The sequence below is a fragment of the Phaseolus vulgaris genome, chromosome 4 (genome assembly GCF_051622355.1).
Source record: "Phaseolus vulgaris cultivar YP4 chromosome 4, ASM5162235v1, whole genome shotgun sequence".
Lineage (NCBI taxonomy): Eukaryota > Viridiplantae > Streptophyta > Magnoliopsida > Fabales > Fabaceae > Phaseolus > Phaseolus vulgaris.
In genome coordinates this window covers 45,797,879-45,824,856 of record NC_143501.1, presented here as the reverse complement: position 1 = coordinate 45,824,856, position 26,978 = coordinate 45,797,879, and the positions used below count along the sequence as shown (strand labels likewise).

The window sequence follows — 26,978 nt, the reverse complement described above, 5'->3', positions numbered from 1 at the left end:
GACAAGGTGGTGTTGGTGTACCTCCAAAATCTGATCCAACAAAGAATAATCGTAACAGTTCCAATAAGAGATGTGTTTACTGTCACCACAACATCGATACGTGATATGTGAAACACGATTACCCACTAGGTCATCCCTAATACACAGTTCGTCCTCAATTCAATCCGCGATAAGGTGTCGTCAATCTGGCCACACAAGATGATTCCAACACTAATGTTGAGGGTTCTGGTTTTAATGTATCTGAGCTTCACTTCACCTAAGCCCAATATCAAGCTCTTGTTAGACTCCTCCAACAACAACCTCCTTGTACTTATGGTTCTGGTTTTGACCGGCCCTCACGGACAAATGTCACCCAAGTAGCTCTCGTTGACCCAATGGAGCTTTCTAACTCACAATTTGGTATTAGTTCTTGATTTATTTTTTGCGCCCCATGTCTCACACACCCACATCATAGTTTGTTCAACAACCACACTATTCTTGTTACACACACAAAATAATTATTGGATCATTGATTTTTGTGCAACTGATCAAACTGCCTCCTCTTAAAAAAAAGATCTTTATTACTCTAAAATTAAACCTATCCAATCAATTTACCTAATGGTGCTCATGTGGTTTGCACATTTTACCGACTCTATTCAAATCAATCCAAACTTTATAATTCATGATCTCCTTGATATTATCAACTTTAAATTTAATATTCTCTCTATTTCTAAACTCATTTCTTCTCTAAATTATTTTTCTTTATTTTTTCTAATGACATTTGTTATATGCAGGAAACGAGGTCACTAAAGACTATTGATTTGGGTAAATTAAAACAAGAGTTTTATCACTTGGACATCAATCACTGTGAGTTTAACACCTCTTAACATCCCTACACCATCCAAAGTCTCCATCAGTAATTTCACCACCCTTCCTATCACTAACACCAACCTTTGACATTTTAGTCTAAGACACCATTCAAGAAATCATCTCAATGTTTTGCACATGACTATTTCTTTTATGTCTAAGCATGTTGATGACAATTGTGACATTTGTCACTTAACTAAACAAAAATGTCTCTTTTTTATTGACAATTCTTTGGTGTCTTGGAAAACCAAGAAACAATCTATTATTTCTCGATCTTATGCAAAAGTCAGGGCCCTTGCCTCTGCCACATGTGAGCTTTAATGGATTTCTTTCCTTCTTGGTAATTTGAGAATTCCTATCACTAAGTGTCCTCTCCTCTATTGTGATAGCCAAAACGTTTTATACATTGTTGAGAATCTTATCTTTCATGAAAGAACAAAACATTTAGAGATTGATTGTCACATTGCTTGTGAAAAATTACTTCTTGGACTTATGCATCTTCTACCAATCTCTTCATCACATCAGTTAACATATATCCTTACTAAAGCTCTTCAACCACAGATGTTTCACTCCAATTTATCAAATTGAAACTTCTTGAAATCTTTCAACCTCCAACTTGTAAGACTCCACTTTTGAAGGCTCCACAGTAGTCTAAATAAATAAATAAATAATTTCAGTCCAATCACATAAAAATACATAGTCCATATTACCTAGAATTTTATACTAGAACTTTCTATAAAAAAAAAATAAGGTGTATCTCTTTCATGAGCTGCATTTTGCCTGTTATTCTCTTTTATCATTTTCTTTACACATACAATAAATTATATTTTTTTTTCAGAATTAATAGAACAAACTTCTCCATCATTTTTTTTTTGGAACTTTTGTTTTGTTTTGAGCTTTTCTGTTTTTACCTTCTTTTCTCATAATATTTATGTGTTAAGTTCTCATTCACTTAGTAATTGAATGTTGGTTTTCACAAAGAACTTCATCTACAATAATTGGAATGCTCATATATCTATCTTTCTTCTTTTTACTTTTTTAAGTATAAATAAAAATTATTATGTAAATCATTTTCATATTGTATGGATACACACATGTATTGTCATTTCTTAGAGAATTCGAAAGTGGTACCAATGATATATATGATTCAGAAAATCACGTGTTTGAAATTGACATTGATGGTCCTCACACAGCGACACGTATGCACTAAATTAATAATAATAATAGCTAGAAATCAATCTATTTATGTGTAGGGAGATAGAGGAAAATAAGATATGATGTTACACGTTTGGAACACTAGTAGACTAGTGATTTGTGTTAAAACACGTATTATTTCTATAGGGTTTTATAATTTAAAGTTTAGGGTTTAGATTATATTAATACTAAAAGATAATTAAAAAATAATAAATTAATTTATTAAATGAATATATTTATCTTATTTTTTATTCTATTTCAACTTATATAAACAGCTTCTATTACGAAATCTAACAAATACTCCTTAGGATAGACTTAAAATGGCTCTGATACCATATTACAGAGTGAACTTTAAGCCTAACTCAACCCATAAAACCGAGACTCATGAAGTTGAGGTTTGCACCCACTTATGTACAATGAAAAACTATAATCTCTAATCGATGTGGGATCTCCAACACATACAATATCTACAAATATTCAAAATTAATTTAAATGAACGAATTCAAATTTTACATTAAATTATTCTCATTTAACTTTTATTTAATATTTAAATAAAAATATAAATCAGTCTTGTAGGAAAGGGAGATCAATAAAAAGAAAAATAATGTTAACAATCTTCCTGAAATTTGTGGATATAAATCCCTATATCCAACTTGATAAAGCATTATGAGAATATTTTATTTAAGATGAATTTTATTAGAATATTAGTCAATTGACATTTGAATGCACAATGGACCAGCTCCAAAAAATTGTTTACGTCTTTTTCTTGATAAATAATATATTTAGTTCAACATGTTTTTATCATGTTATACCAATTTTTGAGCAACATCATAAACAATTTTATTGTCACAGTATATTTTAATAGGTTGTGTGATTTACATTTTAAAAAATATAGTTATTCTAGATTAAGTAGTATGAAAATATAATTATTTTAAATTAAATATTATATTATATAGTTATTTTGGATTATATAATTTAAAAATATAATTAATCTGAATTACATAGTTTAAAAATATAGTTATTCTGTTTTAGATAATTTAGATATATATTATTTTAGAATACGTAATTTGAAAATATAATTATTTTAAATTTCATAATTTGCTATTATGATTATTCTATATTAAGTAATATAGGAATATGGTTGTTAAGTTATATAATATAATTATTATAGATTTAATATAATTATTATAGATTTAATATAATTATTATAGATTAAGTAATTTTAGAATATAATTATTATAAATTAAGTAATATGAGAATATGATTATTCTATATTAATATATTTAAAAATATGGTTATTATAAATTACACCCTTTGAAAATGTGGTTATCATGGATTAATTTAGAAATGTGGTTATTTAAATTAAATTATTTAAGATATGATTATTTAATTGACATAATCCAAAAGTATGTTTATTTTAAATTATATCACTTATAAGAATATATTAATTCTAAATTAAATAATTCAGAAATATTTTTATTTTGGATTAACTAATTTTAAAATATTTTTATTTTGAATCAAATGATATTAAAAGATGATTATTTCAAAACAAATTATTTAAATGTATAATTATTCTGAATTAAATAATTTAAAAATATGATTATTGTAGGACATAATATGAAAATATAGTTATTTCATATAACTAATATGAATATACATATTCTAAAATAAGTAATTCACATATAGTTATTCTTGACTAAATAATTAGAATATATAACCAATATATATTATACAAAAATATGTTTATTTTAAATTAAATTATATAAATGATAACAACACTTATATATGTAATTTCAAATATGGCAATTTCAAATTTTACAGTTATAATTGAATATTTGAATATATGATTATTCAATAATAAATTATTTTGAATTGAATTATATAGAAATATGTTTATTCTTTATATATGTTTATTGTTTTTGTATAGGTTGGGAAGGTCTCAATCGTAAAAATAAAAGGTCACTCTCAACACTCAAGTCAAAACTTATTATGGGATGATTATATGGATCAAATGCTTTTAAATACTGTATATTAACTTGATGGTGAACCTATTTATAGAATTGAGTTGAGTCTATGAGGTGTTGGACCCAATTAACACAAGTACCACTCTAAAATCTTGGTATTAGTGTAATAAATGATACTTAATTACGTATTGATCTAATTATTATATGGAGGGTACTATTTAGAAGGTCGAAATGTATTCAACCATGTAGTCAGACATCTCGGTCACACAGTACAATTATTTTAGATTAGGAAATAAAAAAGGTGTTATTTAAATTCTGAATTTTTATTTATTTTATCATTATCTTTACATAAAAAGTGTGTTAGTTTTTGTTGTTTTCAATTAATTTGTTCTTAGTCTTTCAATTCCTAGATCTACAAACACCAGAAACTAATTTTAGAGACAAAAAATAATTAGTTGTTATAGTGACTAAATTAGAGATCATTTTAGAAACTAAAATAATTTTTGGTTTTTACATTCGTTTCTATTATTGTTAAATAATTTCTAAATTGATTTCTAAATAGCTACCCAGATTTTAACTACCAATTATTTAGATTCTAAATTTGGTAACAAAAACATTGGTTGCTAATTAGATATCAATTTGGAAACCATTCAACAATAATAGAAACTAATTTAGAAACCAATAATTTGTTTAGTTTCTAAAATGATCTCTAATTTAGTCAGTATAGCAACTAATTATTTTTTATATCTAAAATTAATTTTGTATTTCTAAAATCAAACAAGACCAATGATATTATTGACGAGGAACCAATCCAGAAAATCCCATAAGGAAAATTTCATTGATTTTTTTAGAAGAAGACAAGAGTAAATGTTAAAAAAAAAGAAAAGTTTAAAACATGTTCATTTCATTGTTTTTTAGTTTTCATAAAATCGTGTAACAAAGCCAAAGAAGAGGAAATAATAGAACAAAAGAGTAAAAGGTAGACCACATATTGAGTATAAGTGATGATAAAGACACTTTCATATTATTATTACAAACACCTATCATTCTCTCTCATCTAATTCATCACTTTTATCCTTTTTCCATAGCATGCAGAAAAAAAAGTAAAGTAAAGTAGATTGGATTGAAAGAAATTTAAGTGAAAAAAAATGAAATTTATTATTTATTCATTCGCTAATTTTTATGTATTTTTTAACAATTATTGTGTCATAACTATTCTCAAAACTCATGCAATGACGATAATTGTTATATAAATCATTGTTAAATGTCTATAGTTGATCAAAATATAGACATTATGTGCACTCGCAATTCTAATTATGCCATCATGCAAATCCTGTGTCGGCGCTTATTCAAGGTATGGGTTAGTTTGTTTTAATTTTTTTATTATATTTATTAATTATTTCCATTTAAATTATACTATTAAACTTGTTAAATTATATCATATTTTTTTTATTAAACGTTCTATTCAATTTTATATGTGTCATGATATTTATACTACAAGAAAATCATCAAATAGAAACCAATTTTTAGATATCAAAATAATTAGTTGCAATAGTAATTAAATTAGAGACAATTTTAGAAACTAAAAAAATATTGTTTTCTAAATTAGTTTCTATTATTGTTAAATAGTTTCTAAATCGGTATCTAATTAGCTTTCAAGGTTTTAACTACCAATTATTTATAGTTTCTAAATTTGGTAGCAAAAACTTTGGTTGCTAATTAGATACCAATTTAGAAACCATTTAACAATAATAGAAACTAATTTAGAAACCAATTTAGAAAACATTTACAATAATAGAAACTAATTTAGAAACCACAAATTTATTTAGTCCCTAAAATGGTCTTTAATTTAGTCACTATAGCAACTAATTATTTTTTGTTTCTAAAATTGGTTTCTATCTCATGATTTTCTTGTAGTGTCAATTTTTAGCCTAACTTATTTATTGAGGATCCTTAGTGTCCTATTTGAGATTTTAATACATTCACTTATGTAGTACTTCTCCAATTCAAAAAAGTGTTTTTCATCATGGTAAATTTAAAAATAGTGAAAGTTGTATCAACAATAATTGTATTGAATCTTGATTAGTCTAGTTTGACAGTTTGAGAAGAGTAATCATTTTTTATTAGTTGATTAACACATATTTATAATCTACATTTCGTATATTTCACTTATTTTTGGTTCATTACGTGTTGTGTTGTTCTTCGATTATATATTTGATTGTGGAAATTTTGTGTCACCTAAAAACCGTGAAAATGTTACCAAAATTTTGTGAAATATAAGGGATGATAATTAAAGTTTGTGTACTATTGAATTATAATAAAAGTAAATCTTTTTGAATGGGATAGGGTCATACCTTTAATTAAAAAAGTGAGATTTGCATGCATCGTACAACAAATAATTACAATAGCATAAATACAAAGCAGAGAGATATTCATCGAAGTTGGATTAATCCACCATATATAAATGATACTTATGAGAAAGGAGTGAGAGAATTTATATAGTTCACATAACATAATGCTGATAGTAGTCTATAATCATTTTATTTAAGTAAATATTTAATTAACAATGATTTTTGTGAGAGTTTAGGCCCCGTTTGGATCCAGGGGTGGTACTGTTGTCGACGACGGAAGTCACAACAGCACCCCGTTTGGATCCATGCATTCTTGAGAGTGAGGGTGGAAGGAAGGAGAAAGGAGAGTGAATTCTCCTTCTGCTCAAAGATGAAGAGAAAGTTGCACTGTAGAGTGGGAGTGCCAAGTCATCCGAAGGAACTTACAATGTTGCTCTTGCTTTTGCTGGAATCAAGAGGAACAGTGGCCCTGCATGCATGCCACATGAAACCATGAGATTCCTGACTTGGCTCAGGAATCGTTTTTGTTTACATTAGGATTGTTTAGGGGCCATAGATGGGAGTCATGTACGTGCTAAGGTTGCACGTGTTGATGCGCCTCGTTTTCGAGGGAGAAAAGATTGGCTAACCCAAAACATATTTGCAGCCTGTGACTTTGACATGAAGTTCACATATGTCTTAGCCGGTTGGGAAGGAACTGCCTCCGATTCAAGGATATTGAAAGATGCTTTGGTACGAGGCGATCCTTTGGTTATTCCAGAAGGTTAGTTATAGGGGATTGGGTGTGCAGAAAAATTAAAAGGTTGTAGTAATATATACTAACCCAGTTTTCCACAATCTTTGTAGGAAAATACTATCTTGGTGATGCAGGTTTTATGTTAAAACGAAATATAATAACACCTTATCGCGGGGTGAGATACCATTTGAAAGAATATTTGCGAAGAGGGCCACAAAATGCAAAAGAGTTGTTTAATCATCGACATTCATCACTTAGGAACGTAATTGAGAGAACCTTTGGGGTGCTTAAAAAACGTTTTCCAATTATAGCCAGTGGGACTGAGCCACATTATGATGTGGATACTATGACAAAAATTGTTTTAGCTTGTTGTATTCTGCATAACTTTCTACGCGGGATCGACAATGATGAGTCTCTGCTTGAAGAAGTAGATAATGAATTGTTAGAACAAGATGTCCAACCAAGCACCACCCATGCTCGTGAACATGATTACAGGATAGGGTGTGATATTAGGGACGCTATAGCAAACGAAATGTGGCAAGATTATGTAAACAATTAATTTAATGAAATAATATATTTTCTACCATTTTTCAATGTTTGTCATCCTAACTTTATTTAAGTTAATTAGATGGATCGAGGAAAAAATGTGGCTTCAAATTCATCAGGTTCTTATCGAGAGTTCACCAAGTGGACGGCGGAGATGGACCTAATTTTTCTCAATGCAATGATTGACGAGGTACGAAAAGGGTGTAGAATTGATGGTAGCTGGACCACTCAAGGATACACTAACATAGTTATGGCTTTAAATGAGGCTGGTTTATCGGGTCTTAAGAAAAATAATGTGAAGAACCGTTAGAAAAGCCTGAAGGATAAGTGAAGGGAAATCCATGATTTGTTTGGTGGATTGAGTGGTTTCGCATGGAACCAGACCACCAAACTTTTTGAAGCCGAGGACGAAGCTTGGAGTGAGCTGATTAAGGTACAATGATAAGTACTTTTTTACGTAACAATTACATTTAACTTCACATTTCGAATGATATACTAATATGTGAAATGTATGTAGGCCAAACCATCTGCGGCAAAATGGCGTTTCAATCCCATTCGCCATTATGACCTCATGGAGGAGTTGTGGTCTAATGATAGAGCCACGGGAAGTCGGGTGAGGACAGCCCGTGTCATGAATTCACCTCCTGACATGACCAATTTCAGTGTCAACCTTGGGGAGAATAATATGGATTATATCCCCGAACAACCGAACTTTGAGGAGGCAGATGACTACGTCCCACGATCACCTGCTGCTCAATTCCAATCTAGTGACACTCCTTCAGACACACCATCAAACACTCCTTCTATGTCGTCTGCTGGCTGTGCGGGCACATCCTCATCCCGAGGATCAAAGAGAAAAGGCCCCACTATGTACGGCATTGATGAACAATTTGCAATGTTGAATACTAATCTTCAACAATGCGTGTCATCAATGAAGGATGGAAATGAAAATGCCTCTCAGTTGGTTAATATTACTCGTGCACAAGCAACGACAGCTCAAGATATAGCTGCCGAAATTAGACGAAGAAACGACCTATATGTTGAGCATGTACACCACCATCGACGCCATGCCTCATACCAGTACTCAGAGTCTGATATTTGGGCAATGCTCGTGGAGCTAAACATTCAAGATGAACAATTCATGGATCAATGCTATGAGTTTTTATGTGACCATCCCGGAAGAGTTAAGCAACTATTTAGGATGCCATATGAGTGTCGAATGACAAAATTGTTTGGATTTATGACTAGGCATTGATTTCATATCTCTACGTGGGGGTTACCTTTAATTATTATTAATCTAATATTCGACTGTCTTTGTTAGTAGTTGGACATGTAATATTTGACTGTCTTTCTTAGTTATTGGGCATGTAATATTTGACTGTCTGTGTTAGTTATTGGACATGTAATATTTTGCTTTGTGAACTTCTACTTTCATTAGCAATGTAATATTTTGGTTTTTGAACTTACATTATTGCTTTATGATATTATGTTAACTTCTGTTTAGTTATTTATTGTAGTAATTGCATTATAGATGACATCATCATCCCACAAACGTAACAGAACCCGTAAGGGTAAATCTCCAGCAGAAGATGTTGACGTGTCTCCTCCACCAACGAGGATTCCAGAAGTTCTTGATTATTCAAGATACTTCAGTACTAGGCGTCAAATGGTGGTTTTTGAAAAGAACTTTCACGCAAGAGCAGTATTACCACCAAAAGTGATGCATACTCCATTTTTTGCTGGTCCAGGATTTGAATTCCAAAATCTTATGAATTGGCAAGGTTTACAACCTTTCCTTGGAATTAATCTTCCGTATTATGAGGATTTTGTAAGAGTATTTTATACAAATGCAAATTTCACACCTGCTGGTCACCTTGCCATTGAGATTTGCGGAAAAATGATACACATTAAAGAAATAGATTGGATGACCATTGCTCATCTACAGTATGACGGTCTTAAGTTAACCCCTGGGACGATACCTGAGGAACTGAATTTTTATCGAGGTCTAACATTATCGTCCATGATTCGTGAAGATGTTGAAGGTCAAAATCTGAAAAATGTCGGTAGTCTGAAAATGAATGACCGACTGTTGCATTACACATGGGTGCATATCTTGTGCCCTCGAGGAAGCAACTATGCACACTGCTGAATGAAGATATTTTCATGATATGGTTAATCAAGAATAATGTACGCATTAATTGGCCTCATTACATAATGCAACACATCATCAAATGCCGGGATAACAAGATGTCTCTCCCATATGCAAATTTGATAACGAGGATCTTGCAGGTGTATGGCTTTGACTTGTCCAATGAACAAGCAATAATGCTAGGCCGGAATCATTACTTTGGCAAAAAAAGTATGACAAAATTAAATATATTCCAGGTCAATGGCATATGGCAACTTGGTAGACCCCAACATGCAAACGAAGAAGATGATGAAGAGGATGAATTGCCAGCACAAGATGTTGAAGGTGGTCAACCCGAGGAGGAAAACCCCACTCAAAGGGAATTGTTAAATCAAATTTTGTCCGACATACAAAACATGAATACCCGAATGGACAGAATGGAGGTTACTCACGCTGACATTCGACGTCATCAAGGCCATTGAGTGTGTTATTATTATGTTATTGTCATTGTTACTTTTATTTCTAAGTTTCATGTTGAACATTGATGAATTGTGTTTGTTATTTTTGATGTTGACATTGTTATTGTTAAGGTTTTATGCTACTTATTTACATAATCATATTGTTTTTAATGCAACTTTTTTACCATCTTATTACTTCGACAACATTGGTTAAGTGTCATTAATGTCTGTGTATCACAACACGTCGTCATCTAGTTGTACTGGTTGTAGTGTGCAAAAACGTGGTACTTTTACCCATGCTACTGGGAGCACAAGTGCCTTCGTTGATCCTATTTGTGATTGTGGACAATTTGCTGTTTTGAGAATAGCGACAACAAAAAAAATGCTGGAAAATTTTTTTGGGGTTGTCCCAACTACAAGGTAAAATTTATTCAATTAGGTTTTAAACAAACTTAAGAATGTTATTTTAAACTTATTCATTGTTCAATTTTATTGTTTTCTTCAGAACAGATTAGAAGTGGCATGGTTCTAGGCTGTAATTTTTTCAAATGGTGCATTGAAGACGTTGCCGATGAAAAAGATGAAATTATTATCATACAACATAATAAGATATGTCTTCTAGAAAACCGTTTGAAGGTCTCCACAAGAAGGATTCAAATGTTATTACTGGGAATGTTTTTTCTTTTTCTAATTAACATTATTATGCTCATCATGTAATGACTTTATATTATATATTTTGACACCTACTTAATATTCATGTTATATTCTAAATTTCTATTTTCTTTTTAAAATATATTCATTTTGCTATTCATAATAATGAAAATTATTATTAAAATTAATTTTATATATATTTGTATATATATAACATAACATAATTTATAAAATCATTTATAATATTAAAATTATGTAAATAAATTAACTTAAATAAAAAATAATTCTTAATTAATAAAATGTTAAATAATATAATTATACTTTAATTTTAAATTATAATTAACTAAAATATGAAATAGGATTAATCATTATTTATTCTTTTTTTATATACAAGGGTAAAATTGTAATCTCACAAACTTTACTATTCAAAATAATTTATAATATTCTTACAACTATCATATCACTCACAATTTTCAATATATTTTTCTCACACATTCACTCTAACATACCCCAATCCAAACAACCTCAACTTTTTTTCACATTTTCTTCAGACTTCCACTCTCACTCACCCTCAACTTTCCACTCCCCCATACCCTCTAATCCAAACACACCCTTAGTATTATATGAATTGACAACAATTATGGGACAACCGTTGTCAAAAGTTAGATTTTTTTACGAAAATATTATCATATATTTTTTTTATGATAATAATTATTCTGCGTTTTTGGTATTTTGGACTAATGCATAGAGACAAAAATATCAATCATATATATGTTGCCTTATAAACATTTTCGCACCTCCATTTCTCTGCGCACATGACATCTGTATGGAAATAAACTGTGAAAGAATAAATCAAACAAACATAAATTATTAACAAATATAAATCTTTGACACGTGTATATGTGAATGAAAGCCAACAAAAATATATTATTTGAGACACTCGTCAAATTCTAAGATGTGTACATAGACAAAATGATAGAAATTAAAAATATTTATTCATTATAGATTTTTAGTATAATTGAATTTATACATTTAAAAATATTTATCTATTATAAATTTGAATTATATTAAATAAAGTGAGATATTGGGCATTTTAAAACTAAATGGGTAGTTTGTGTTTTTTTGAAAAGTTTGATGGTCCACAGTAAAAGTTGATGTGTATTATGAATAGAAAAAGAAAGACTTTTGTTTCAACTCTTCATAGATAATTAATCTTTTCTTTTTTTCCAACCACAAAAAAGCTTTTCATAGATAATTAACCTTTTTACATGTCCCCAAGAGTCTTGGGTTAAGAAAGTAAAGGAAACTTTCTTCCCTTTTCTTTGCATAATGTAAAAGAAACAAAACATTGGAATTGGAGTTGAAAATAATTATGCTACAGCTTATGATATTTTAAAATAAAGTTTAAATTTTAATTATATAAGTTTATGTATATCATTTTAATTATTTTATTAATATTTTTTCGTAATAATAATTCTGATAACTAATTAGATATTAATTTATAAATTATTTATTAATAAAAATAATAATTTTTTTAAAAAAAATATTTTAGTTTTCAAAATAATTTTTAATTTAATTAATATAATAATTAATTAATTTTTATCTCTAAAATTAATTTTTATTTAATGATTTTTTTTAAGTGACTCAAAAGGAAATCTGATAAACTTACGTGAACTGAAACTTGTATTACAAATATATTAAATTTGAATATTAGTGTAATTCCTTTTATGCACCATTTTGTTGATTTAAAAAAATATTTTATTTTATCGGTTACTAATTTGGTTAATAAGATTACTTTTTTTAAGCTTTGCTACTATCTTAATATACAATTATTTACAATTTTAGATTAGGTTTATGTGGGAGATCTTACATAGTTAAAATTATAATATATTAATAAATAATTTTTTTCCATGACCAGAAACTACACAACACTCTTTAAGTAATTTAGAATGGAGTATTTTTTTATTTATAAAATTTCAGTGGGTTATCCAGAATATAAATGCATTATGAAATATTCATTTTAAAACGAAAGAATGTGGCTAAAAATATTTATACGTAAGGAATTAGATTATGGAAAGTTTATAGTACCTATTGTTTTTTTCTTTCAAGTTAGTCATTATTGTTGAGGCAATTACTTCCTAAACCATATCACTGCACCCAATTAAAAGAGAAACAAAATTATAAAAATTATGAAATATAAATAATTTTTAGAGACCAAGATAATTAGTTGCAATAGTAACTAAATTAGAGATATTTTAAAAATTAAAAAAAATTAGTTTCTAAATTAGTTTCTATTATTGTTAAATAGTTTCTAAATTGGTATCTAATTAGCAACTAAAAATTTAACTACCAATTATTTAGTTTGTAAATTTGGTAGCAAAAACTTTGGTTGCTAATTAGACATTAATTTAAAAACTATTTAACAATAATAGAAACTAATTAGAAATCAATTTTTTTTAGTGTCTAAAATAATCTCTAATTTAATTATTATTGCAACTAATTATTTTGGTTTCTAAAAATGGATTTCTCTTTCATGATTTTCTTGTAGTGAAAAGATAAAAATATCCTTAATAAAATGGGGTACATATAAAATTACATTCTGGACCCCTTTTCCGGAACACAATAATCCCTTATGGATAAAATTTTCCATAATGTATTATTTTTAATTCTGGATATTTTTATCTAGAATGAGATTTTGATATTTTGTTTCTGGACTTTTATATCCGGAACACAATAATCTCTTCCAGATCTACTTTTCCATAATGCATTATTTTCATTTCCAGAATAAAGGATATTTTCGGAATTGTTGGGTGCGGGTTCAAAAGTGTTGGGTGTAGGAAGCAATTACCTTTATTTTTTGTATTGAGGATTTTCTTATCTTCTGGATTTTTATTTCCAGAACACAAAAAGCTCTTCTGAATCTACTTTCCTGGAATGTACTATTTTTAATTCTGAATTTTATTTATGGAATAAAGGATATTTTTAGAATTTTAAAAATATGTTAGGTGCATGTTCAAAAATATTGAGTGTAGGAAGAATTTGTCTATTGTTGAACTCAAATAGTGTCAAACAAACCTTTTCAATTTTTATGGGCTTATAAATATTAGCCCAAAAAGTAGTGTAAGTGAAGTCGGTTTTTCTTCATGCACCCCATAAATTCAAACTGGACCTTGTAGTTTTTAAAATGATATTTTACTTTTTTATAAAAGTGACTTCTAAACAAATAGAATACATTTCGAAACAAGCTTTTCATAGACGAGTTTTTTAAAATTATTTTTTTAAACAAGTTTTTTGAAACACATAAAATGCGTTGTAGAACAAGCTTTCTAACAAAGTTTGTAGAAAAAAACTTTTTTAAATGTAGATGATAACTTCCAAAATAAGCTTTTCGAAACAATTCTCTCTCTCTTATTGTTCTTCTTCTTCAAGAGTGCTACATGGGATAGAGAACAGAGGTGTAGGTGGTGGTAGACTCTTTCTTCCTACACCTCCATACCTTCTTGTGCCACCCCATACTAAATATGAAAATACCATTTTATCCTTTTTTTTCCACCCTTGGATTTGAATAATAAGCCTATGAATTATGTAATCCGGATATATTCTGGACTACATAATCTAGAAATCAATTTCATATTTACAAAAAAACTTCCAAATTATGTAATCTAGAATCTAATAAAACATATGAAAACAAGGCTTCCGGATTACATAATCCGGAAGCTAATCTTATGTATAGAAAAGACTTCCAGATTATGTAATCCGGAAGCTAATCACAAAGGACTTCCAGATTACATAATCCGGAAGCTAATTCTGAATCTAGAAAAAGACTTCCAGATTATGTAATCCAGAATATTGAAAAGGGTATTTTTGGAATACAAAAAATTTATGGGGTTGGCACAAGAAGGTAGGAGGTGCAGGAAGAAGAAGTCGTGGTGGTAACGGGTTCAAATGGAGGGTATTATAGTCTTTGTCTCTTAGTATGAAGGTGCAATTAGTAATTATGGTGGTACAGAAAGCAAAAGTTGTAGAATATTGTTGTATGGACCACTTGGTGTGTGAAGTAAAAAAATGACTGCTTCTTCCTATCACTTCAGCCACCTCCATAAATTTTAAAATTCTCAAAATTATCCTTCAGTAAAAAGATAAAAATCAAAACAATGTTTACACTACGAATTACGTAATTAGAAAGTAAAAAATTACAACTTCTGAATTACGTAATGTGGAAGTCAAAAAATACAATTTCCATGTTACATAATCCAGAACCTATTTAACAATTCACAATATCGGATTGCATAATTCAAAACTTATGTAAGAAAATAAACTTACCAGATTAAGTAATTCGAAAGTAAAAAATTATCACTTCCAGATTACATAATCCAGAACCTATTCAACAACTAACAATACCAGATTACATAATCTGAAACTTATTTAAGAAAATAGCTTCTGAATTACGTAATCTGGAAGTGGTAATTTTTGACTTCCAAATTATGTAATGCGAAAGTGGTAATTTTTGACTTCCAGATTATATAATTCGGTAGGTTTATTTTCTTATAGGTTTCAGATTATGTAATCCAGAAGTGGTAATTTTTTACTTCCGAATTACGTCTTTTTATTGTAGGGTAACTTTGGAAATTTTTAAAATTTATGAAGGATGCAGCTATGGAGGTGCAGGAAGAAGCATTCGAAAAAAATTGAAAGCAAAAACACCAGATTTGGGCCACACAATGGGGTTGGAAAGAATAAGGAAAAAAATAACTGAGTATAACACTCTCTAAGCCATTTCGTGAATTGCATTATTTTTAAATCAATATATAAAATTATTTTTTAATTAATTTATCACAAAATAGAAGACAGATGTTAAATTCACAATCAAATCAACAGTTATGTTCTAAATAGTTGTAACAATCTTGATTAGGAAAATATAATACAGTCAATCACAGGTGTAGAATATTATTAAGTGAGAATTTTGTTGTTTATTATGAGAATTTGTGGTTTATTATTCTATATATTATATATGATTATGATAATATTAATCTACGAATATCAAGTGAGAATTTATTGTTTATTTTGAGAAGCAAGACAGATAATAAGATTATATTACAATCAATGTTTCAAATTATGTATTTAATTACAACTTTCACATAATTTTTAATTAAAAAGAAAAAGAAAACTAATGTTATAGCTAATATGCAATCAAAACTGTTAATTTTATCTCTACTTGGTAAGGAAAAAATTACTATAAATGCATGAAATATTTTTTAGAGGGTTTCTAATCCATTAGGGGTTTCTTTTTTAATTTATAATTGATTAATCATTATTTTGTTAAAATGTTTTTAATTAATTAATAACTTTTTAGTTACAAAAATAAATATTGAAAATAATGAGATGAGCTCTTGTGTTAGCTAAGAAGAGAGAAGACAATTAATCACAATTACATGATCATTATTATCTATTTAAATATTAATTAATTATATAAAAAACAATTAAGTGTAAAAAGGAAAGAAAATTAGTGTAAAAAATGTTAAGCACAATTTTAGAAAAAAACTATAAATAATTAATAAATTAAATGTCAACAACTAATTTAATAACTCTCTAACCTAGATGTGACAGTGCTATGTTATATATACATGTAATAATATAATGCTAAATGATGCACAAAAATGAAGAAATGAGAAAGTGTTGAATATGAAGTTTGAACCTCCCTTACACAACAACATTAATATTCACTATTAAAATAAATATAAACAATTTGACAACTGTATTTATTAAAAAAACCATTAAACTTATCTTTTATCAAATATATTTTTTCATAAATAAATATAAATTATATGGTAAATTTGAAAATATACAAGAAATATTAAATGTAGCACGAGTGATACTTGAATTTGTAAATAGAAGTTTTCATACATGTATTTAATTATTGATTTAAAAACTAATTCAAAGTTAATCGGTGGAATATAAAAATAATATAATTTTGAATATTAATGCAAGAAGAAGTGAAGAGACAAGTGTTAAGTCTCAATAATAAATTCGTATTGATCGGTGATTAAAATGTTACCCTTAGCCAAAGTTATTGACTTTTCAAATTTTAAATTCTAAAACTTTTTTGGTAATACATTATGATGTTAGACTATATTTAGTTTATAAAATATCTATAGTAGAATAAAAAATAAAAATAAAATTGATAAGTATTATGTAGAATAATAGGACCCTACATTTTAGTGTCTCTAATACCTAACTCACGTGTGGAAGGTATGGCGGTGCTTAATGCGAATACATACATCAACTTTGACTTTCACATCAAATTCGTTTTTATTAATAAATATAAGAGAACAAGTCTTAAAATGAGTAGAGTTAAATATAATATCTATTTCATGCTCATTAACTAACAAAAAAGAGTTGAAAATAAATGTCTGCACATGAAATCCTACCTTATCAATCAATTAAAAATATCTGTTAGTATAATTTTTAAAGTGATTATTATCAAAAGTAAAAAAACAATCATATATAATAATAATAATTTGTAGCAAAAAGTAACGTATTTTTTTTAGACAATTAGCGATTTTGCATAATTTTTACTAAAATAATAATAGAAGATATAAGTATATTTGATGGTCACTATGTGTAAAATAATTTTAGAGTGAAAATAATATAATTTAAAATGATATTAGCATATTTTATTAATAAATTAACAATTTATATTAATAAAATATTAGTTATTTATATTTTATTTTAAAATAATTATAATTTATTTAAAAATACTTTTTTTTCCTTTGTTTTTTTTCTTTCTAAAAACAGACTTTATTCTTTATCGGATTATTGAGTAAAGTTGTCCATAAGATTTTTTGTTTTTTAATAAATTTAGTTATGTTTCTATTTACTTTAAATTAGTTTGGGTTTTTTAGTTTAATTAGGTAAACGTGATTTACATGTGATGTTTATGAATATGAAATTAGTCTTTCTTAGTTCAAGGTTCTAGAGATGTGTTCAAATTATTGATTAGAACTTTGTGATGCAAGTTATGTTATCTCTGCATCTTTTAGGAGTTGGAACTTCTTTTTGGTACTTAGTCATACAATCCGGAAGCTAGACTTGAGTCTTAATAACACTTGGTTATAAGATCTGGTGAAAGTGACTTGATCACTTTGCTAGAATTTCTTGATGGATTGAACCTTTGAGTGAAATAGATGTGTTTTGAATTGATAAGTGATATGAAATGGTTGGATGTTTGATGTTAGTGGAGTATGTTTTAGTGTATTTAACGAGTCTATATAAATTGAATTAGATAGAATAAAGAAATTGTAGTATTGTTAGTTTGTGTATGATTGTATTGTGATATTTGATTATTTGATGTGAAATTTGGTTGGTTTGAATAGTCTGAATTGTGTATGAGTACTTGAGTAGTACAATTCTGAATAGGATGAAGTGATTCAAGTTGGAATTATAGTTTTCTAAATTAGTAAGAAATGATTTGAAATACCTGAACCAATTTCAAAATTATGCAGATTATGCATACTCGTTGGGCGAGCAATGTTCTTGTTGGATTCAGATAATTAAAAACTTGAGAGCATTGATTCATGAGCGAACCATACTCTCGTTAGGTAACTAAAACTTACTGGGAGAGAATTGAATGTTATGTAAATTGTGATTCTCATTAGAATTTATAATATATTACAAAAGCTAATTTTTGTATAATTGTGTAGTATGAAGTATGAATCATATTGAAAGTGTGATTGAGACATTGTATTTTCTTTCGTGAAAATACCGTGTTGAGGTTATTTAGGATATGCATTGAATTAGAGATTCATCTAGAAAAAGATATTTTGACTCTACCAATATATTAGAATCATATAAATGAAAATTAACAAGTGGTGAGAGTCGAGAAATGTTCATATGACCAAGTTTGTGGTTTGAAAGATAACTGGTATATGAATTTACCCTCTAACATGAGAGAACTTAGTTCCTATGTTCATGTTATGTGGAGAGATAACACAATAAATGTTGTATGACAAAATTTTGAGTCAAATTTAACGCAAGTACCCCACAAAAGTAGAGTAAAATATCTATGTGTATGTTAGTGAATTTCTGGCATAAATGATCTTCAATATAAGTTAATTGTAAATACTTGATTGTTTAGGACACCAAAAGAGATGAAAAATATTAAAGTTTGAGATGTTTGTAACTTGTTTAAATTAGAATTAAAATTTATAATCTTTGAAAAATATGTAGCCTATTATTTTTTATCGTGATTGTTTAAATTTATAATGGTAGTACGTTGTGGGTGATAAAACTTCACTAAGCAAATAATTTTTTTATTTCTTATATTTTATTTTAATATATAAGTAAATAATTGTATGATATAACTTTATGGATAATGTAGCTATCGGTATTACACCGATATGTAATAAAATTTAATATTTTTAAATGTATGTTACTAGGTCTCCTCCTAATAGCGACATGAATATTGTGTTATAATTAATATTTCCCTACTAAATAATATAATAATCATAAAAGGAACATGGTGGTACTAGAATTGAACTTTCTTTCACACTCACACTATCACACTATGACATGTATCTATTAAGTACATAACTTTTTCTTCTTATCCTTTAATCAATTCTCCACTCCCAACTCCTTCTTCCACCTAAGATTTAAAAAATAAAAAAGAATAATAGTAAGTACTAATGAGAATGAATGATCCATACGTAAGTTGTAACCAAATGACAAGGATGGCCATTGTTGATTGATGAATTCATTCAAGTCGATGGGTATTAATTGGTCCCATCCATGCTCTCACGTGGATACCCTTCTCTTAATTAATCTCATCTTTCCACCATTGCTACTTTTCCTTACCATCAAAGCAAAGACTTGCCTTTGCCTTTGCAGGGCATGCCAAATTAATTAGGCTCATGTTCCCACACACCATCACATTTCTATGTCACTTAGGGTCAAATATAAGAGATTTAACCACACATCTTTTAATCCAAATTCAAATACCTTTTCTTTATTCTAATATCTAACAAAAAAATTACCATATCCCTAAAAAAAATCATGAAACAGAAACCAATTTTTAAAGATCATAATAATTAGTTGTAATATTAACTAAACTAGAGACCATTTTAGAAACTAATTTTTTTTTTTTTCTAAATTAGCTTTTATTATGGTTAGATAGTATCTAAATTGATATCTAATTAGCAACCAAGTTTTAACTACCAATTATTTAGTTTCTAAATTTGATAGAAAAACTTTAGTTGCTAATTAGATACTAATTTAGAAACTATTTAACACAGAAGCTAACTTAGAAATCAATTTTTTTTAAAGTTTTTAAAATAGTCTCTAATTTAGTTACTATTGTAACTAATTATTTTGATATTTAAAAATTGATTTCTGTTTCATGATTTTCTTCTTTAACGTATTTGATGTGGCGTATTTAAAGGAAAGTTCTAACCTAAAACACTGGTTAAGATATTTTAATGCACTTCTATGTAATCTGCAATGATTTTTTTTTGTCTTTCAAATTCTGTAATAAGTCTCTACTATTTATAGTTTTGAACTTATATATCTCAAGAGTAATGAATAGGAGTGTTGATAACAAGAACGGTTGAAAATAGTGTAGTAAAAAGTGTAGTATAAGGGTTTATGAAAATAAAAATGAAATGGGAAAGGAAGAATAGAAAGAGAGGGTGATGAGAGGGAAAAAGTTGAAAAACACACGTAAGTATGAACAGATCTCTCACCCTCAGGGTTAAATGGGGGTCGGTTTGGCAATAAATGTAGCTACCAACAACTAGCTGCACCCATTAATTGATTGCTTCCATATAATGGCTGAAACTTATTGCTTCATCTCTCAATATTTCCTTCGAGAATTGAGCTCTCTCTCTCTCACAAAAAACGAGTAGCATGTAGTAGTAAGATATCATATCATATCATGTTGGTGTAGCTGTTGTGTTGTGGTCATCCCTTACATTCATATCAGTTTGATCAGAATATATAATACCCTTTGCTCCAATCACTTCTTCTTGTTCATAACAAGAACTTATAAACCCTTTCAACAGTTGCAACAACACATATATACATATGCAACTCCACAGGGCTCTTTTTGCATGATCCATCATCTCTCTTAAAACCATCTCCTTCAGTCAAAACTCCCCAATCATACCATTCCCATTTCACCACTCACACTTTTCTCTCCCTCCTACTTCCCTTTTGGTTTTTCTATTATAGTAACTTCCTCATATATATACACACACTCACATACACTCCCCCTCAATAGGTTTCACTGCTTGGCTTTTGAATTTGGTTCCTACCCTTTTTCCCTTTTGCTGGATCGGATTTTATCAGTGTACCACAAAACTCTTTTGGAGGGTCTGGACCATATTGTATTGAAGAAAGTTAATTATTATGAGAAACTCTGAGGCAACAAGCCATGTGGGTATGGAGATAGAAGCAACAGCTAGGCCTTCAGGGAATGGTTCCACCCTACCAGGGTTGAGTCCTCTCAGTGAGACCCTTTGGAGAGAGAAGGCCAACTCAGAGATCATTGGAGATGTCTCAGCAAGACTCACATGGAAGGATCTGACTGTGATGGTCACTCTCAGCAACGGTGAGACACAAAACGTTTTGGAGGGTCTCACTGGTTATGCTGAACCAGGAACCTTCACTGCTCTCATGGGACCCTCAGGTTCTGGAAAATCTACTCTCCTTGATGCTCTTTCTAGTCGCCTAGCTGCAAATGCCTTTCTCTCAGGCACCATCCTTCTCAATGGACGCAAAGCCAAACTCTCTTTTGGCACCGCAGTGAGTTGTTTTCCTCTTTTGCCTTAACATCTAGTCTTTGGTTCTTTTGCCTTAACATATAGTTTTTGGTGGATGCATTCAAACAAAACTGAATATAATAATAATATTGGATCTTTATTTAATACATATATTAGATATGTTTTAAAGGTTTTGGTAGATTTTCTTTCTTATTTCTCTATATATCACCAAACTCATTCTTATTGGCCAGAAAAACAACTCAATCAAAAATATTTGGATTCTTTTGGGTACTGTATCACTGACAACTCTCTTCAGAATAGAATAAAAAAAGACAATTTTTTGAAAGATGATATATTGATTTTTACATCAAGAATAGAACAAAATGTTTCATTCTCTTCTGTCTATGTACTAAATGCTCCATACTTAATGCTACCAAGCCGTGTCTACCTTTCATTGGAAGAATATAGTTAGTTGATTTGCTAATATATATTAGCTCTTACTTTCGTCTTTATTCTTCCCTTTGGAATTAGTTTGGTTTTGAACTTTTAAGAGTAACTATGGTTTGTTTTAATTATAGTACTGAAATAGACTAATTAATAGATTTACATGGTTACTTTTTTTTTCCATGCTATTTTTGCAAAAAGGGTTTGTTCTTAACTTGGTTTATGATGCTGTGAACTTAACCAGGCTTATGTGACACAAGATGACAACTTGATTGGCACCTTAACAGTGAGAGAAACTATATCATATTCAGCTCGTTTGCGTTTGCCTGATAACATGCCATGGACAGATAAGAGAGCACTGGTGGAGAGCACCATTGTGGCAATGGGACTGCAAGATTGTGCAGACACAGTGATTGGAAATTGGCACTTGCGTGGTATCAGTGGTGGGGAGAAGAGAAGGGTTAGCATTGCCTTGGAGATCTTGATGAGACCAAGGTTGCTTTTCCTTGATGAGCCAACTAGTGGACTTGACAGGTTGTTGCACATCACTTTATGTGAATTTAATTTCCTTGTCCTAAGTGGTTTGCATTCATATATGAAGTTGTCACACGTCAATTTTCATCTAATTAACTGCTACCAAATATGTGCTGTATTTGTAACTGTGTACCATAGTTGTGCTTTTGAAGTAATTGACATTTATGTAGAAGAAAAACTTGGTTCAGTAAGCTTATTCTTAATATCTCCCCCTAACTGCAATTTTTCCTGTAGGGGGTTTTGTCTTTTCTGATAAAGAAAATCTAAATAATTTCATTTTAGTACACACTGTTTGTGAAAAAAAAAAAAGATTTATGTGATGATATGTGATGCCATTTAAGAAATTTTACCTTTTTTATATATAATTTGGCTTTTAACATGATGCAGGTTTTTAAAAAAAATTATTAATCACTCAATTACTATTTATAAAGATATATCCTTATTAAAAAGTTAGACTGTGGTAGTTAATTCATTCAAGATGTTGGTGGATACTAATAAATGAGAACAGTAGTGAAGAAATAATTAATGATTTTTTAATTTTTAGAGTGAAAAATGTTTTGAAACAAATTAAAATAGTAAAGAAAATGAGATAGAGATGTTTTAACACTGTTATAAAATTAACTATCAAAAACCATTTTAATTAAAAGTTGTATGATTGTCATGTAGGTGTTTTCTATCTGTTTATGATTGTAGTCTTTCTATGTATCTTTGGAAAGGAAAAACGTGGTGCAATAAATAACGGGCCATGCTTTGTCTGTATTCTGTTGATCTTAGAAATTCTTCTTATCTATCTCTATACAAAAACTGCAGAAACAAACAAATACAACTTTAACCGACAATTTTTGAAAATGATTTTGGAAGTTATGTACGTCTTCAACTTTTTGGATAATGTTTTACACAGTCACAACAACATCAAATTGTGTGCACCTTTTCTAAAGGGGGGTTACAATATTCTATGTACATTTGTTTTGGTGGAGAATGTTTGGTTTGTGATGTCTCTGCTATTGATCAAATTTGTAAAGTAGAAACATGTCTTTTTAGTGAACTCATGTCATAGTTTGTTTTGGAAATTTTTCTTTGTGGCAGTGCTTCAGCATTCTTTGTGACTCAGACACTACGTGCCTTGGCAAGGGATGGGAGAACCGTGATAGCCTCTATTCATCAACCTAGCAGTGAAGTGTTTGAGTTATTTGACCAATTGTACTTGCTTTCTAGTGGCAAAACTGTTTATTTTGGGCAGGCTTCAGACGCATATGAGGTAAAACTCACATTCCACTTTTTTTCTTAAATCAGCAATGATTGTAAAGAATGAAGCTTTTTGATTACTGATACAAGTTATTTTGTCCCCAGTTCTTTGCACAAGCTGGCTTCCCTTGTCCTGCTTTGAGGAACCCTTCTGATCATTTCCTCAGGTGCATCAATTCTGACTTTGACAAAGTCAAGGCCACTCTTAAAGGGTCCATGAAATTGAGGGTATTCAGCTTTTCTTCTTTATGACACACATTTGTCTTTCAATTTCATAACACTCTATATAGTCATTTTCACCTTAAAAAATGTGACATTTAATTTATCTTTGGAGGTGGTGTTTTGTTAATTCTTTTAAAGTTATTATTTCTACTCATTATGTTATGGCAACATTAGTTTCCAACATTTTAATATGTGCTTTTCATCAATTATTTTCCAACATATATATATGCCTCTGCTAACATTTGGTCTGAACCTTTCTCTGTAGTTTGAGGGAAGTGATGATCCTTTGGACAGGATCACTACTGCTGAAGCAATCAGAACTCTTATTGACTTCTACCGCTCTTCTCAGCACTCTTATGCTGCAACTCAAAAAGTGGATGAGATATCTAAAGTTGTAAGTGCTTTTCAATGATTACTTATTTATGAAAAATAACCAAACTTAAGAATGATGCAATTGAGTGTAATATATATTATATATATATTTCACACACATGCATCCTCTTTTTCTTGTTCATTTTCTGGAGTCAATTCTTCAATGTTGTGATCTTTTAAGAATGATGCATTCTGCAGAAGGGAACAGTGCTTGAAGCTGGAGGAAGTGAGGCTAGTTTCTTGATGCAGTCTTACACTTTAACCAAACGTTCCTTCATGAACATGTCAAGGGACTTTGGCTACTACTGGCTTAGGCTTGTTATCTACATCGTGGTCACTATCTGTATTGGAACCATTTATTTGAATGTGGGGACAGGCTACAACTCTATTCTGGTACTTCTACTTCTCATTTGAAAGCAATTTGAAGTTGTCATTGATTCATTTTTGCAAGAAATTTGGCCTTCTTGGAGTTCATGTGTTTTCTTCCTTTCTTTTCAGGCCAGAGGTTCTTGTGCATCTTTTGTCTTTGGTTTTGTGACCTTCATGTCAATTGGTGGATTCCCTTCATTTGTTGAAGACATGAAGGTGAGTGTTCAGTGCTCTCCATGCAACAACTAACCATGATACTCACTATAATGTAGTATAAAATCATATATTTTCAATTTCAATCACAGGTTTTCCAAAGGGAGAGGCTTAATGGCCACTATGGTGTCACTGCATTTGTCATCAGCAACACATTATCTGCAATGCCCTTCCTGATTTTGATCACATTTCTCTCTGGAACCATTTGCTACTTCATGGTTCGCCTGCACCCTGGTTTTTGGCATTATGTTTTCTTTGTGTTGTGCCTTTATGCCAGTGTCACAGTGGTTGAAAGCTTAATGATGGCAATTGCTAGCATTGTCCCCAACTTCCTCATGGGCATCATTATTGGAGCAGGAATTCAGGTATGCATGTTCCTCCCCATAGTATAGCCACATGTGCACTAAATTGCATCCATCCAAAACAATGCCATCTTTTCCTTTAAACCACCATCCAAAATTCAACCTCTCCAGTTTGTTTCATAAATTTCTGCCTTTTTCATGCAACACTGAATCTACTAAATGCAATAGTACTAATTGCATATCATGTTGCATAAGCAGTTGAAACCAGGAATTGAAAATTGTCTCTAACCATGTTTCAAAACTCCTTGAGAAAGAGAAAAAGAAATCATGTCTAAAATATAAACATGAAAACCACATCCAAAACATTAAACCAAATATGCTGTCTACTCTCTCTTTAGATGCTCACAAATATTGATAAATCTCCACACATGCACAATTTTTTCACGGCAAAATCACGTGAAAATTCAACACAAGATATTCTGTAAACCCTTTGAGCTTTTGCTCAATAATATGTTAAACAGTCCACTTGATCATCCATTCACATCTGATTAATTGACTTCTGTTTTTCTATACTTCAAATTTCAGGGCATATTCATGTTGGTCTCAGGCTACTTTAGGCTTCCACATGATATCCCAAAGCCAGTGTGGCGCTACCCTATGTCATACATCAGTTTCCACTTCTGGGCACTACAGGTAACAGAAGAAACACATTTCAACTCTAGAAAGCCATGTGCCATTATTGTATCAAAGTTTGATGATGAAAACAATGAAAACTGTTTCAGGGTCAGTACCAGAATGATTTGAGGGGCTTGATATTTGACAACCAGACACCAGAGCTTCCAAAGATACCAGGAGAATACATCTTGGAAAAAGTGTTTCAAATTGATGTGAACAGATCAAAGTGGATAAACCTGAGTGTGATCTTCAGCATGATTGTGATCTACCGCATCATTTTCTTCATCATGATCAAAATCAACGAGGATGTGACACCATGGGTTAGAGGGTACTTGGCTAGGAGGAGAATGCAGCAGAAGAGCGGAGCACAGAATACAACTATTGCACCTGATGTTCTCACTCAGTCACCATCTCTCAGAACCTATGTTTCCCCTCCAACAAAATGAAGTCATCAAAGTTTGACTCAAACAATGAACCTTTCATTAATTATCAACTAGGATTAGATATAATATATCTTATTATTTTATACACTCTTGCTCTTAACCATATTTTGAGAGAGTCATCACTGTCTTCTTGTTTATAATTTGAAAAAAATATCAATCTACTTCTACTTTCACCTAATATTCTCATCCATTTCAATTATATATAGGAGTATGATTAATTTTGTTTCATAAGAATTTAATATAGTTAGTTATATACAATTGTTGAATATGATTAGTCATGTCTTAAAGTTCTTAATTGTCCACATTTCACTTGGTTAATCATAATGGTTAATTATATATACAAATACGATTAATTTGGATGACAAGTGGCTGAGTGTAAATGTGATTCTATAAATTAATAGGTGAATTTTATATGACCAAATGTAAGTAATAAAATTATCTAATTTTATAATATTAGTTAAATTTGTTTTTGATTTTCTTTAAAAAAATCATTTTATAAATTTTCTTTAATCATATTTATTGGATTGTTGTGTA

The 26,978-nt window shown here is 29.7% G+C and overlaps 1 protein-coding gene across 1 annotated transcript; it reads left to right on the top strand.

Moving 5' to 3' along the window:
- Positions 1-20,529: 20,529 nt before the first annotated feature.
- ABCG11 (white-brown complex-like protein) lies at positions 20,530-26,622 on the top strand. Its single transcript, XM_068646934.2, has 10 exons — positions 20,530-21,668; positions 22,314-22,603; positions 23,690-23,861; positions 23,954-24,076; positions 24,336-24,464; positions 24,641-24,835; positions 24,941-25,027; positions 25,117-25,389; positions 25,912-26,019; positions 26,109-26,622. The coding sequence occupies exons 1-10, from the start codon at positions 21,273-21,275 to the stop codon at positions 26,445-26,447; spliced, it is 2,112 nt and encodes a 703-aa protein (XP_068503035.1). The 5' UTR covers positions 20,530-21,272; the 3' UTR covers positions 26,448-26,622.
- Positions 26,623-26,978: the final 356 nt, after the last annotated feature.

Excerpts from the sequence above, each read along its gene's own strand:
- ABCG11 (XM_068646934.2), top strand. The coding sequence starts at position 21,273 with ATGAGAAACTCTGAGGCAACAAGCCATGTGGGTATGGAGATAGAAGCA. Across the intron at positions 21,669-22,313 it reads AACTCTCTTTTGGCACCGCA|GCTTATGTGACACAAGATGA; the intron begins GTGAGTTGTTTT and ends GAACTTAACCAG. Across the intron at positions 24,465-24,640 it reads TGGATGAGATATCTAAAGTT|AAGGGAACAGTGCTTGAAGC; the intron begins GTAAGTGCTTTT and ends TGCATTCTGCAG.